Source organism: Carcharhinus amblyrhynchos, chromosome 2, assembly GCF_965287045.1.
Source record: "Carcharhinus amblyrhynchos chromosome 2, sCarAmb.v2.hapA, whole genome shotgun sequence".
In the NCBI taxonomy this organism is placed as follows: domain Eukaryota; kingdom Metazoa; phylum Chordata; class Chondrichthyes; order Carcharhiniformes; family Carcharhinidae; genus Carcharhinus; species Carcharhinus amblyrhynchos.
The window spans coordinates 6,282,298-6,296,986 of record NC_137325.1 but is presented as its reverse complement, the minus strand read 5'-3'; the positions used below and the strand labels follow the sequence as shown (position 1 = coordinate 6,296,986).

Genomic DNA, 14,689 nt, shown 5'->3' with positions numbered 1-14,689 from the left:
CCAAAGCAAGCCTCTGCTCACTATGATAATATTGGGCTTTATTTTCAAAATTATTTGAAAGTGTTTTGGTAGAGAGATTTACTAGGTTTCTGTTGAAAGAAAGTTGGTGCAACCTGAGTATTTTCAGTGTAATTCTTACTCTATGAAGTTAATTCCTAATAGAAACTGCAAGAGAAAGCTTGCCTAAGTATCATCCCTGCTTCAGGCAATTCAAAACAGCTTTCAAATCTTTGTTCTTCTTTGGATGTAGGTGTGGCTGGCAAGACCAGAATTTGATGCCCATTCTTAATTACCCTTGAACTGAGTGGCTTGCTAAGCCATTTCAGAGGGCAGTTGGGAGTCAACCACATTGCTGTGGGTCTGAAGTCACACGTGGGCCTGGGTCAAAATCCTAGACTTCCCTTCCCTAGACCATATGGACTGCAGCAGTTCAAGAAACCATTCAGTGAAGACAGCTTTTTTCCACCTTCTCAAGGGCAATTAGGAATGGGCAATAAATGCTGAGCTAGCCACAGAAGTCCCCCCCAACCCCTCAATCCCATGAATTAATTAACATAAAAAGAGTAAAGATGGCAGATTTCCTGCTTGACAGGGTATTAGTGAGCCAGTTGTGTAAAGTCTGAAAACTCTTTTTAGTACAACCATCAAGAACGACTGAACAACAGGTTGGAGCTCTTTTCTCCAGGAAAGAGAAGATTGAGAGATGATGTGACAAGTGGTCTCTAACTTTATGATGGCTTTTGCTTGGGTAGATTTGGGCTAGATGTTTTCATTTGTCAGGATGAATTGATCACTAATGAGCTTGAGAGGTTACTCAGAATAGTGTTTTACTTCCTGGAACTTAGCAGGTTCAGGGAAGTTTCAATGAAAGTTTTTGGTATATTAAGGGGAACCATTAGAGTAGAGAAAATAAAGTATTTTTGCTGGTTGGCAGACCAGCAAAGGGGCAGAATCTGAAAATTAGAGCCAGACGTTTTCGGGAATGAAATTAAGAAACACTTCTTCATACAAAGGGTAGTACATGCTTACTCTCTTCTGCAAATGGCAACTGATGCAAGATTAATTATTCATTTTAATTTGGAGATTGTTAACCAAAGCTATTAAGGGATATGAGGCAAAGCTGGGCATTTGGAGGCAAGGTGCAGATTAGCCAGGATCTCATTGAACTGGTGGAACAGGCTCAAGGGGCTAAATAGCCTCTTCGTATTCTGCCAAAGGGATTCAGAAGAAATGTTTTTAAACAGACTGGTGACGACATGAAACTTGTTGCTACAGCAAGTAGGTGAAGTGAATAGCATTGATTCAGTGAATTGGAAGTGAGGTAAGCAGAATGGAGCAAAGAATAGATGTTAGGGTGGGAGGAGACCGTTGTGGAGCATAAATGCCAATGTGTGTTGTAATTACATTTTCACAGTAGTTAACACTGATGGCTCACAGCACCAGGGACCTGGGTTCGATTCCCGGCTTGGGTTACTGTCTGTGCGGAGTCTGCATGTTCTCTTAGTGCCTGTGTGGGTTTCCTCTGGGTGCTCTGGTTTCCTCCCATGGTCTGAAAGATATGCTGGTTAGGTGCATTGACCATACTAAATTCTCCCTCGGTGTACCCGAACAGGTGCCAGAGTATGGATTTTCACAGTAACTTCATTGCATTGTTAATGTAAGCCTACTTGTGACACTAATAAATAAACTTTAAAAACTTTATTTGTCCTTTTTCTTTATAAGGTGAACTGCAGTTGGTTTTGTTAGAACATAGAACACTACAGCACAAACAGGCTCTTCAGCCCACAAGTTGCGCCGATCATATCCATACCTACCAGGCCGTAGAACTACCTATAACTCCCAATCCCATTAAATCCCATGTACTCATCCAGAAGTCTTTTAAAAGACCCCAGCGAGTTCGCCTCTACCACCACCAACGGCAGCTGATTCCACTGACTCACCACCCTCTGACTGAAAAACTTACCCCTAACATCTCCTCTGTACCTGCTCCCCAGCACCTTAAACCTGTTTATCCAAAGATTTAATTATGTAGCTATGCTAGCATTTTCACAACACCAAACCACAAAATTTCATCTATCTCAGAAATGCTGAACCTCAAAATCTCCATTGTCACTGTTACTAAATTCCCAGACTTCCTCATCCTTCGTTGTTCTGTACATCCTGACGAACTGTGACTAGCAAAGTCAGAGATCCATTAATGTGCAGATGTACTATACTGATGTTTGTTGTCTGTCTAAGTGTCAGTTCTTAATCTAAATACTAGCAACATTTTGTCTATTTTTGTGCTGTCTAGATACTTTCTGCAGCCAAGATTAGTGGGTATGTACCAGCTTACCATTGACAGACTTTCAAATTGAAAGCACACCAGTGATGCCTTTCAGAAGTTTCATCCACTTCTCCATTGAATAAATTCCAACATGACTTTATATTGAAGTGTTGCTTTTAAATCATCAGTACATTTTACTTTTCCGACATTGAAATAGTGACTGAACTTCAAAAAGTAATTCATCTGTTTTGAAGCCCTTTGGGATGCCCTGTGGCTGTGAAAGGTAAAATAGATAAATGCAAACTATTTTAGGCTGCCAACAACAACTTGTCTTTATAAAGCAACTTTCACATAATCAGGCATTGAAAGGCAATTCGCTCAGGCATTATAAAACAAAATGTTGACATGAACCATAGAAGGAGATTTTGGGGCAGATTACCAGAAAAGCTTGTTAAACAAGGTAGGTTTTAAGAATTGATTTAAAAGAGGAAAATGAGGTAGAAAGGCGGAAAGTTTAGGGAGAGAATTCTAGAGATTAGTGTTATTTGCATTTATTTTTGCCCAGGTGATTCACATTAACAGGCGGGGTTCAGTTGTGCTTCGATAAATAGAAACAGCTTTGTTGAGCCTGTGGCTTAGTAGGTTAAAGCACCTAACAAAGAACAAAGAACAACCCAGCACGGGAAACAGGCCCTTCGGCCCAACGAGCCCGCGCCGCCGCATCGCCCTACACCTATTCTACCCTGCATGTCTACGAATGGGACCCTACTCAGTCAGATTCAGGGAAGAAATAGTGTCAATTTGGTGGAAACCGATTAGCCTAAGAGCACATCTTTGGGGTGTGGGAGGAAACCGGAGCGCCCGGAGGAAACCCACGCAACCACAGGGAGAATGCGCAAACTCCCACAGACACAGGCCCAAATCCATGTATCTGCACAGCTAGCAGTGCTAGTCACTGAGCTGTTGTGGAGCCCGTCTATCGGTCCAGGATCAAGCACACACACTGACACGAAGTACTAGGCCACTCCTGGACTTCCAAGAGCAGCCCACGCACGACCCGCCGTGTGCATGCCCCTCGCTTGACACGAGGTGGACCTCCACCTGTGGAATAAAGACAAAAAATATTAATCATACAGCCTGCCCTTCCGGTGTCTCCCGAGGTTTAACCCTATTTAATAGCCCCTACCATATCCCTCCATTCTCGTTTCACTCATGTGCCTATCTAACTGCATCTTAAACGAGTCCAACGTTCCTGCCTCCACCACCCTACTCGGTAGCGCATTCCAGACCCCCACAACTCTCTGCGTAAAGAACCTTACTCTTACCTCCAAATTATACCTACCTAGTAAACAGGTGATATTAGGTTCAAATCCCAGGACAGCCTTATTTTGTTTGAACTGCTGTATGCAGGGCAAAATCTATAAATAAGAACACGTTTACTCATTTGCCCAAATTATTATATATATAGGAACAGACTGATGCTATTGTTGTGTTAGGAGATGCACATTTATAGTGCATATCTCTGTAAATAAATTGTCATTGCAAACTGACAAAGGAGGGGATTGAAATTCTTGTTCTGTTACTTTTGGAGCCTTCCTTGAAATGTCCATTTTGGTTGGCAGTATTTTGAAGAAATCAAGGGTGCCTTCCAACATATTTCATTCCTGGTTCGATGAGTAACTGCAATCTTTTGCTCTGCTCAAATAATCTACACCTATGAGAGTCCCACATTGAATTTGTTTTGAGTTAGTTGACTTCAACAGGGACAGCAATTCTGTTAGTCCTAAAATTGACTCTGCAACCTTGGGCTGGGGAAAACCAGTTTATGGAAAATTTCAATTTGAATCCTGTTCAAAGCTAGAACTTGTTGCAGACATGGATTGTGTTGAACCATTGTCTAGGATTACACGTGACACATGAAAATCACAGCTATGGGTGCCTGTGGAACCTTGGTTGGTTAAATATTTTCAAGAGAGGGAAGATAGAGGAAGTAATAGTATTTGTTTAATGTTTTGTTAAATATTTGCTTTCTTTTAGACTTTAAACATCAGAAATGGGTGGAGATATGGTTTTTCTGAAACTTTAAAAATGAATGACAAATTTGAGACCCAGTAACCTATAGTTAACTGTATTTTGAACATTAATACTAAAAACTTCTTTTTCCGTTAGATATTTCTTATGGCAAGCATTTTTCCCCAAAATTGTTAAGCTGTGAAGAACTCTCACATCATGAAGGCTCATAAGAATGAAGAGATTTGTGATTACCTGTGCAAGTTAAAATGGACAATTTAAGATGGAATTATTGTAGAACAATGCTAATTTGAGGATACTAGTGGGAGGATTCAGTTCTGTCAGAAGTACATCCACTCCAAGTGGATTACTAAAATATTTCCATGTTTCTGTTTGATTTTCAGTCTTTCTTGGAATTAAGTGATCGTGTTTATGTCTGCAAACATGCTGACGTTCTTCCTGATCGGCTTGCTTGTGCACCTTGTCTTCTTTGCCTCCATTTTCGACATCTATTTCACCTCTCCCCTGGTACATGGAATGAGTCCTCATCGATCTGCACTGCCACCACCAGCTCAGCGCCTTGTCCTCTTTGTTGCTGATGGATTGCGAGCAGACACCTTTTTTGAGCTGGATGAGAAGGGACAAACACGTGCGCCATTCCTCCGGTATGAGCAGCCATGTGAGGCAGTTTTGAGAAAGAAAATGTCATTGGGATTATGGAAGGTTTTTGTGGGGTGGACATTGAGCAAATGTTTCCTCTTTTGGGGAAGAATAAATATAAAATAGTCGCCAGTAAATCCAGTAGGAATTCAAGAGAAACTTTTTATACCCAGAGTGTGGTATGAAAGTGGAACCCGTTGCCACAAGGAACAATTGAGGTAAATATTAAACATGCATTTGAGGTGAAGCTGGATAGTTACATGTGTTGAAAGAAATGGCAGGCTATGCTGACACACGGAACTAAAGAGAGTTAAGAGGAAAGTTTTGTGTGGAGAATACGCACCAGTATTAACCCAATGGAATGCCCTGCCTGCAGCAGTTGTGGACATGCCAACTTTAAGGGCGTTCAAACGGTCAGTGGATAGGCATATGGATAACATTGGAATAGTTTAGGATAGAGGGTCATTAGATTGGTTCCACTGGTCGGCGCAACATCGAGGGCCGAAGGGCCTGTACTGCGCTGTAATGTTCTATGTTCAATGCTGAATGACCTGTTTTTGTGTAAGAATGTTCCAGAATTACCTTGGATCAAATACTTTATTTCTAATTTTACATTATTCCTGGCATGCATCTTTCCATGCACATACAGTTTTAACTATTTGTGTCTCTTATGTTTTATTTAAGTTTGTTGTACAGTGATATAAAAGTTCTTAATATTTTATCCACTTCCTTTGATTTTGGGCCCACAAGATTCAGTTTGCCTGAGGAGTCTATTTGTCAAGAAACAAGGTGCTGTCTCCTGATCTGTTAAAGGTGTACACTGGTGGGCCCAACTGTAATAATATTTTCAGTCAAATATCCTCATGCTGCTTTTGCTAAGATTTCCACATGAATAATGTCCGATCGGATGCGGTTGGTGTGGAATCCATATTTCAGAAAAACGGATGAATCTGACTCTTTTTTAAAAGAAGAAAACACATTTTTTAAAAGAAGAAAACTCAGTTGAGTTTATCTTTTTGTAGATTCATAAATACATTTTTGTTTAGATGGATTGAACCACAAGCTGCAGGAAGAAACAATCAACAGTGTAGACATGATATGGCATCAACATGAGTGTGAGAAAGCATATTACAGGTTATCCAATAAATTCCAGTTTTATTGCTGCAGCTCCACATTCTGAAATGAGGCACTTTGTCAAAATTGGGGACTGAATAGTGCAATTAGTTCAAGTATGTAGCACAGATCGGCAGTGAGAAACTCTCATTTTTCTGTTGCCTGTGAAGATAGTAAGTTAAATTTGTTACATCTGGCAGGGTTATCCACTAATTGAAACTTACGCTCAAAGAGGCTGTTGCTTTGTGGGCAAATGTGATATTTAGTTTGGTTTCTAAGCACCAAGGCCTCACTGAGAACAAATAAGGCAAGTGGCCAGTCTGGTGGTGAAATTTGAAAAATTAATTTGCCTTGATCTTCTAAACTCATTTTGGCAGTTAGATCAGGCACCTGGAGGAGGGATTTGGTGATTTTTCCTGTGTTTTGGGATGTGCACCATATGGAATGGGATTGTAAATGGCAATGGCCAACCTGGCCTTGCCAGATAGGTAGGGGAAGATGAGGGAGATAATAGAAGTGTTAATCAACAGTTTGGTATGCTTCTCATTGTTATATTCACTTGACTCCAGGAACATTAAATACAACAGATTTTTCTTAGTTACTTTTTATAATATTAATCGCATGGCACTTTTTAAAACAAATATTAAAAGTATCAAACCAAACCCATGTCCTGCATATTTGGAATGCCTGATTTTGTAAGTTGTTTGTGTGCATGCAGGAATGTGGTGGAGCACAGTGGAAGTTGGGGTGTGTCCCACACACGTGTTCCCACTGAATCCAGACCTGGTCATGTGGCTCTGATTGCAGGGTTTTATGAAGACGTCAGTGCTGTTGCTAAAGGTATGCAGTACTTCATTTGTATATTTGTATTTGACTTGCAGATTATAATTGTTACCTTCTCCACAAGTCTCCAAAGTGATCTAGTTAAACACCAAAATATGTATTATAAAAAAAAAATTAATGAATGCAAACTGTAAATACAAAGATTTAACCCTCTTCCACCATGGAATGATTACCATTTGGATCTATTAATAATATGGGAATTATTCCATGGGTTCATAAATTATAGTTTATTCTGCAACTGACTGTGCAATTTAGTATTTGTTGCCCATTATTATGGTGACTAAATTGCCCATGTCTCATTGTGATCCTGTAGGTTTAAGGATGCTATATTCTGTAAAGTTTATTTGAGAAATCCTTGAATTGTTTTGTAAAAATATTAAGAACATAAGAACATAAGAAATAGGAGCAGGAGTAGGCCATCTGGCCCTTCGAGCCTGCCCCGCCATTCAATAAGATCATGGCTGATCTGTCGTGGCTCAGTTCCACTTTCCCACCCTCTCCCCATAACCCTTAATCCCCTCTCTTATCAAAAACCCATCAACCCGCATCTTAAAAATATTTAGCGAGGCAGCCTCCACCACTTCAACGGGCAGAGAATTCCAGATATTCACCACCCTTTGAGTGAAGAAGTTCCTCCTCAACTCCGTTCTAAACCGCCCCCCCTTTATCTTGAGGCTGTGCCCCCTAGTCCTGTCTTTTTTGAGCGGGAAGAGTCTCTCCACCTCTATCCTATCCATCCCATTCATCATCTTATACGTCTCAATGAGATCTCCCCTCATTCTTCTAAACTCTAACGAGTACAAGCCTAGTTTATTCAGCCTCTCCTCATAGCTCAACCCCCTCAACTCCGGTATCAGCCTAGTAAACCTCCTCTGCACTCCCTCCAAGGCCAAAATATCCTTGCGCAGGTGCGGCGCCCAAAACTGCACACAGTACTCCAGCTGCGGCCTCACCAATGCCCTATACAGCTGCAGCAAGACCTCCCTACTTTTATATTCAATCCCCCTCGCTATGAAGGCCAGCATCCCATTCGCCTTCCTGACCACCTGCTGCACCTGCAGGCTGGGTTTTTGCGACTCATGCACAAGGACCCCGAGGTCCCTCTGCACCGTCGCCTGCTGTAGTTTTTCGCCACGTAAGTAATAGTCCTTCCTACCATTCTTCCTACCAAAGTGGACCACCTCACACTTGCCAACATTAAATTCCATTTGCCATTTCCTGGCCCATTCGCCCAGCCTATCTAGATCCTTCTGCAGACTCTCCACACCCTCCGCACAATTTGCCTTTCCCCCAATCTTGGTGTCATCAGCAAATTTCGACACCCTACACTCGGTTCCCTCCTCCAGATCATCTATATAAATGGTAAATAGCTGAGGCCCCAGCACCGACCCCTGGGGCACCCCACTAGTCACCAACCGCCAATCCGAATAGCACCCATTGACCTCCACTCTCTGCCTCCTATTTGACAACCAATCCTCTATCCACGCTAACACCCTACCCCCAACTCCATGTCCTCTGACCTTCTGCAGTAACCTCTTGTGAGGTACCTTATCAAACGCCTTCTGAAAATCCAGAAAGACCACATCCACCGGCTCTCCTCTATCCACCGCCCTAGACACATCCTCATAGAACTCCAGTAAATTTGTCAGACACGACTTCCCTTTAATGAAACCGTGTTGCGTCTGCCCTATCAAGCAATTCCCTTCAAGATGCCTCGCAATTTCCTCCTTAATGACGGATTCTAACATTTTACCTACCACAGACGTTAAACTAACCGGCCTATAATTCCCCGCCTTTTGCCTGGCACCCTTCTTAAACAACGGCGTAACATTAGCCGTTTTCCAATCTTCCGGCACTTCCCCGGAATCCAGCGACGTCTGGAAATAACCACCAAGGCATCCACTATAACCTCCGCCATTTCTTTCAGAACCCTCGGATGCATTCCATCCGGTCCTGGGGACTTGTCCACAATCAGCCCCTCCAGTCTGTCGCGCACTACCTCTCTAGTAACAGTAATGTCATTAAGACCCTCCAGTCCTACCACCTTTCCATCGCTAACACCCGGCAAATTATTCACGTCCTCCTCCGTGAAGACAGAAACAAAAAAGTTATTCAAGACCTTAGCCATATCCCCATCCCCTACCACTAGGTCCCCTTTCTCATCCTCTAAAGGACCACCCTAGCCAGCCTCTTCCTTTTTATATATTTATAAATACTCTTGCTATCCTTTTTTATATTAAGCGCTAGCCCAGCTTCATTGCTTCTTCTACCCTCCTGTATCAACTTTTTTGTCAATCTTTGTTGACATTTAAACCTTTCCCAATCCTCTTCTCGCCCACTGCTCTTAGCTACTCTAAATTCCTCCGCTTTTGATTTAACACTTTCCTTCACCTCCTTCGTTATCCACGGCTTATTACCTCTCTTCCTACTGTCCTTTTTAACCATCGGAATAAATTTCTGCTGAGCACCAAGAAAGATCTCCTTAAAGATCCTCCACTGCTCCTCAGCAGACCTACCTTCCAACGCGCTCCCCCAGTCCACATTCGCCAATTCTTCTCTCATCCTACCATACTCCCCTCTATTCAAACAAAGGACGCGTGTCCGGGAACCCACTTTCTCCTCCTCCATCTGCAACAGAAACTCCACCATACAATGATCACTCTCTCCAAGAGGATCCTTCACCGCAAGGTCCCTAATTCTACCCGCCTCATTACATAGCACCAGATCCAAGATAGCTCGCTCCCTCGTCGGCTCCAACACACACTGTTCCAGGAAACTATCCCGGCAGCATTCCAAGAACTCCTCCTCGAGCCCACCTCGTCCAACATGGGTCGACCAATCAATATGCAGATTGAAATCCCCCATAACTACTGCCGTCCCATTCCTGCACGCCGCACTTATTTGCGCGTTAACAGCCCGCCCCACCTCCAGATCATTATTCGGGGGCCTATAGACGACACCCACCAGTGTCTTCCTCCCTTTGCTGTTCCTAATCTCCACCCACAACGATTCCACTTTCTGCTCTTTGGCTCCGATATCATCCCTTGCTACCACCTTGATGCTGTCCTTAATCAGCAGAGCTACGCCACCCCCTCTTTCCTCCTGCCTATCCTTCCTAAACACTTGATAGCCCTGTACATTCATCTCCCAGTCCCTGTCACCTTGCAGCCACGTCTCTGTAATGGCCACCAGATCGTATCCATTTGTGTCGATCTGCGCCACCAGCTCATCCACTTTATTCCGAATGCTTCGTGCATTCAGATAAAGCGCTTTCATCCCAGCCTTCTTCTGGACCCTATTTGCCGTAACGCCACCACTTGGGACATCCTCAGCCTCTTCCCTTACCTGTACCCTATCCTTAACTGTAGACCTCCTATCATCACCTACCCTCGCACCCTCCCCCCCCCCTAATTAGTTTAAAGCCCTGTCTACAGTCCTCTTTACTCGATTCGCCAGCACTCTGGTCCCAGCACGATTCAGACCAACCCCATCCCGCCCGAACAAGTCCCACCTACCCCAATACTGGTGCCAATGCCCCATAAATTCGATCCCATTCCTCCCACACCAATCTCTGAGCCACCCATTCACTTCCTTTATCCTGTCAACCCTACGCCCGTCTGCACTCGGTTCAGGCAGTAGCCCAGAGAAGACCACCTTGTCGGTTCTACTTTTTAATTCCATTCCCAGCTTCTCATACTCCCTCCCCAGATCCTCAGTCCGCACTTTGCCTACGTCGCCGGCACCCACATGTACCACCACAACCGGGTTCTCACCCTCCCACTCCAGGTTCCTCTGCAGCCCAGCTGCGACATCCCGTACCCGAGCACCAGGCAGACAACACACCCTTCTGTGCACTTTGTCATTGTGACAAAGGACAGTGTCAATACCCTTCACCCCACTATCCCCAATCACTACTACGTTCCTTTTCCCCTTCTCTTTGCCTATGTCCTGCTGCATCACTGTACCGTGTGCAGTTTGCTCACCAACCTCACCTGCCTCGTCCTCTTCCAGACTGGAAGCAAGAACCTCAAACCTGTTATGCAGATTAAGAGGCTGAGGCCTCCGCTCCTCACCCCCCTTCCTCCTCCCAGCAGCCCCCTTTTGTTCCTGACCCTTAGATTTAGACAGTCTAGAGGGGGTGGATGTCACTTGCACCCCATTGACAATGGCACCCTCTCTCCCCCTGATGAGCCTCAGTGTCTGTAGCTCAGAGGCCAGCTCATCCACCTTGAGCTGGAGCTCCTCCAGCAACCTGCACTTACTGCAGACATGGTCTCTGGGAAGGACCCTTGGGTCCACCAGTTCCCACCAGCATTAACTGGATATTTTATCCTTATTTGGTTACAACCACCTTTTGTCCATTTAAAACCTTTGGTGTTTATGAAATGAGATGTGTTGCCTGCTCCACAAGCCCTCCAACCTTGCAACCGTAATTTGCACACCCACTTTTTAAGCTTCACTTCAATCCTCTGTACAATTGGTCTGAACCTCTTGAATTCCTAAATTCAAGGCAATTTTGCTGGATCAGTAAGGAAACAATTGAGCCAATGATTAAGGTTTAGAACTTAAATATACAAATGCTGGTCTTGCCAGAGATGCTTGCATTCCAAGAACAACTTAAGAAAAGAAATCACGGTTTAAGCATCAAATAAATGAAATTAGTTCCTATTAGAGACTATTAAAAGCTAACAACCTCATGAATTACTTACTTTTGTAAAGGTTCTCAACAGCTGCCTATTTATACAGCACAGTAAAAAAGTAAAGTTTATTTATTGGTCACAAGCAGGCTTACATTAACACTGCAAAGAAGTTACTGTGAAAATCCCCTAGTCGCCACACTCCAGCGCCTGTTCAGGTACACTGAGGGAGAATTTAGCATGGCAAATGCACCAAGCATGTCTTTCGGTCTGTGGAAGGAAACTAGAGCATAAGGAGGAAACCCATGCAGACATGGGGAGAACGTGCAGACTCCACAGAGACAGTGACCCAAGCTGGGAATCGAACCCTGGTCCCTGGCACTGTGAGGCAGCAGTGCTAACCACTGTGCCAATGTGCCCCCAAGTTTCACAGATTTATCTCAGTCTGATGAAGGGTCTTCCAAACTTGAAACGTTGGCTCTATTCTCTCTCCACACATGCTGTCAGACCTGCTGAGATTTTCCAGCATTTTTTGTTTTTATTTCAGGTTCCAGCATCTGCAGTAATTTGCTTTTATCTTATAATTACAGCTTCATCTTTAGTGGGACATCTGATCTTAAGTGACATCATGTGCATTAACTCTAAATATCTTGACAAACAATACTGTATTCTTAAATTTGCAAATACTGAGAACCAGGTTCACATGCCTAAATGAATCACAGTACTTTAGCCCAACTTGTGCTGGAACTGCAGAGGGTAGTTTTCCAAACCCATCCTGTGAGCAAGTTCCTCACCCACCAACAGGATACATCAATAACACAGCAAAGGTCAGAAAATCATGCATAGACATTGCCTGCTATGCACCATCGGTGGCTAAGCTTCCTTGTAACTCACAGGACACAACAATCAAGTGATATGGGCCCATCTCTGGTTTCCCTTGAGAAGGTGGTGTGAACTGCTAGGTCCATGTGGTATGGATACACCCCCACAATGATAGGGAGGGAGTTACAGGCTCCTGTTGCAACAACAGTTGAGAACAAGCGATAAAAATTCTGGAACACGCAAGCGATGATGTTCCAATGCCTCTGGCTCCCGTGACCACCCTGCTGGCAGAGGTCGAGAGTTTGGAAGGTGATGTCAAAGGACCCTTGCTCAGTAGCTGCTGTGCATCTTGTAAATGGTACACCCTGCTGCCTCCGCACAATGGCAGAGAGATTGGATTTTTAAATGATGTCATCAAGCATGCTGCTTTGTCGTGGATGATACTGTGTTTCTTGGGTGTTGTTGGAATTGCACCTATCCAGGCAAGTGAAAAGTATCCCATCACATTCCTGACTTCTACCTTCAAGATGATGAACAGGCTCTGGGGAGTCAGGAGATGAGTTATAAGCCATAAAATACCCAGCCTCTGATCTGTTCTTGTAGGTACTGCATCTATATAGTTGGCCAAGTTAAGTTTCTGGTTGACACTCCCCCCCCAAGATATTGATGGTGGGGGATTCAGCAGGGCTAATGCCGTTCGACATCTAAGGGGTATGATTGTGTTTTTGCTTGTCGGAAGTGATTATTTCCTGACACTTAGCCCAAATGATGTCCAAGTCTTGAGTGTGGGAATGGACTGCTTGAGTATCTGAGAAGTCACCAATGGTACTTGACACTGTGCGATGGTCGGCGACCACCTCCACATCTGACCTTATGTCGGAAGGAAGGTCAGTGATGAAACATCCTGAAGATGCTCGGGCCTAGGACACTACTCTGAAGAACAACAGTAGTGATGTCAGAAGTTGACAGAATTTCAGAAATTTGTCTAATTTAGTAATTAATTCAATGCAGTTTCTTGCTTTTAATATTTCACTTTTCTGCAGGTTGGAAAGAAAATCCAGTGGAATTTGATTCTGTTCTTAATGAGAGCAAATACACCTGGTGCTGGGGAAGTCCTGATATTTTACCAATGTTTGCCAAAGGTAAGGCGCACGCGACTTACTGCTGCAACGTAAACAGTGAAAAGAATACTTCTTAGAAAATTCCTTTGTTCAAAGCTTTTTCAGAGGGGTTGGTCTTAAATCTTAAAGGAGTGAGAGGGGTGAAGGGGTTTAGGGAAGAAATTGCAGAGCTTAGGGCCCAAGCATGACAATCAGTGAAGGAGGAATGAAATAGAGGATGTGTAGGAGGCCGGAATCCTGGAGCACAGATATCCTGGATAGTTTCTGGACCGGAGGAAGTTACAGATGTGGGGGGAGACAAAACCATGGAGGGATTTGAAAACAAACGGGAATTTTAAAAGTGAAGTGTTGCTGCATTCGGAACATGGGACTTGGAGCAGGAATAGGCCTTTGAGCCTACTTTGCCATTAGATAAAATCACGGCTGATGTGATTGTGATCTTGTCTCCACTTTTCTGTCACCCTGTCTCATAACCCCTTGTCTCTCAAAAATCTATTAAACTCAGCCTTGAATATATTAGATGACTCAACCTCCATTGTTCTCTGGGGAAGAGAATTCACCATTTTGTTTTGGCAAAAAATTCCTGAATTGCCTTAAAAGGAAGACCTCTTATTTTTAAAGTGTGCCCCTTAGATCTAGTCTCACCATGTAGATCATTGAGCTCAGGTTTACGGAGAGTGAAAAGCCTGACCCGGGGAACATTCCATCTTGTTATCTGCTCTTTTGTGATTTATAAATAGAGCTGCAATCCTAGCACTTTCCGCCAACAAACTAGCATTGATTCTCATGCTGTAATTGGTCTATTTGATTGACAGAAGGTGAAGAGTATTCTTTTATTAAAAATATACTTAGATAACATGGAAAAAAACACAAAAAAGGGTTCCATCTCCTACTGCAAAGTATTCACTTCAATATGCCATTAAATTCTGCTTTTTAAAAAAAATGAATGGTTGTAAAATTCAAGAGACTTAAAGAGGATACACAAGATCCAGAATTACTTGTACAGTTTGAAAATACCATTTATGTGGGATTTGCCATCTTTGACCACCTACCCTCAAGATTGTTTTTCTAAAAATGTTCTAATTTAGACTACAGCTTATTGAGAGCTAAAGAATGGGAGGTGATCTTATTGAAACAGGATAGATGTCAGGATGTTTCCTCTTGCGCGGAACCTAGAACTAGGGGGCACAGTTTAAAATTCTGGGGTCTCCCTTTTA

General features: G+C 43.4%; 1 protein-coding gene across 5 annotated transcripts in view; it reads left to right on the top strand.

Annotated features, from left to right (window-relative positions):
* pign (phosphatidylinositol glycan anchor biosynthesis, class N) overlaps positions 1-14,689 on the top strand; it is a 123,108-nt gene that overhangs the window by 5,773 nt on the left and 102,646 nt on the right. For 4 of the 5 annotated variants that reach the window (XM_080201585.1, XM_080201567.1, XM_080201594.1 and 1 more), the window contains exons 2-4: positions 4,681-4,941; positions 6,768-6,889; positions 13,395-13,493. In XM_080201585.1, the coding sequence (XP_080057711.1) occupies positions 4,709-4,941; positions 6,768-6,889; positions 13,395-13,493 (454 nt within the window). In that variant the 5' untranslated portion in view covers positions 4,681-4,708. Of the gene's footprint in view, positions 1-2,467; positions 2,550-4,680; positions 4,942-6,767; positions 6,890-13,394; positions 13,494-14,689 lie in introns of those variants that run through there. The other variant, XM_080201576.1, reaches the window with a different exon arrangement.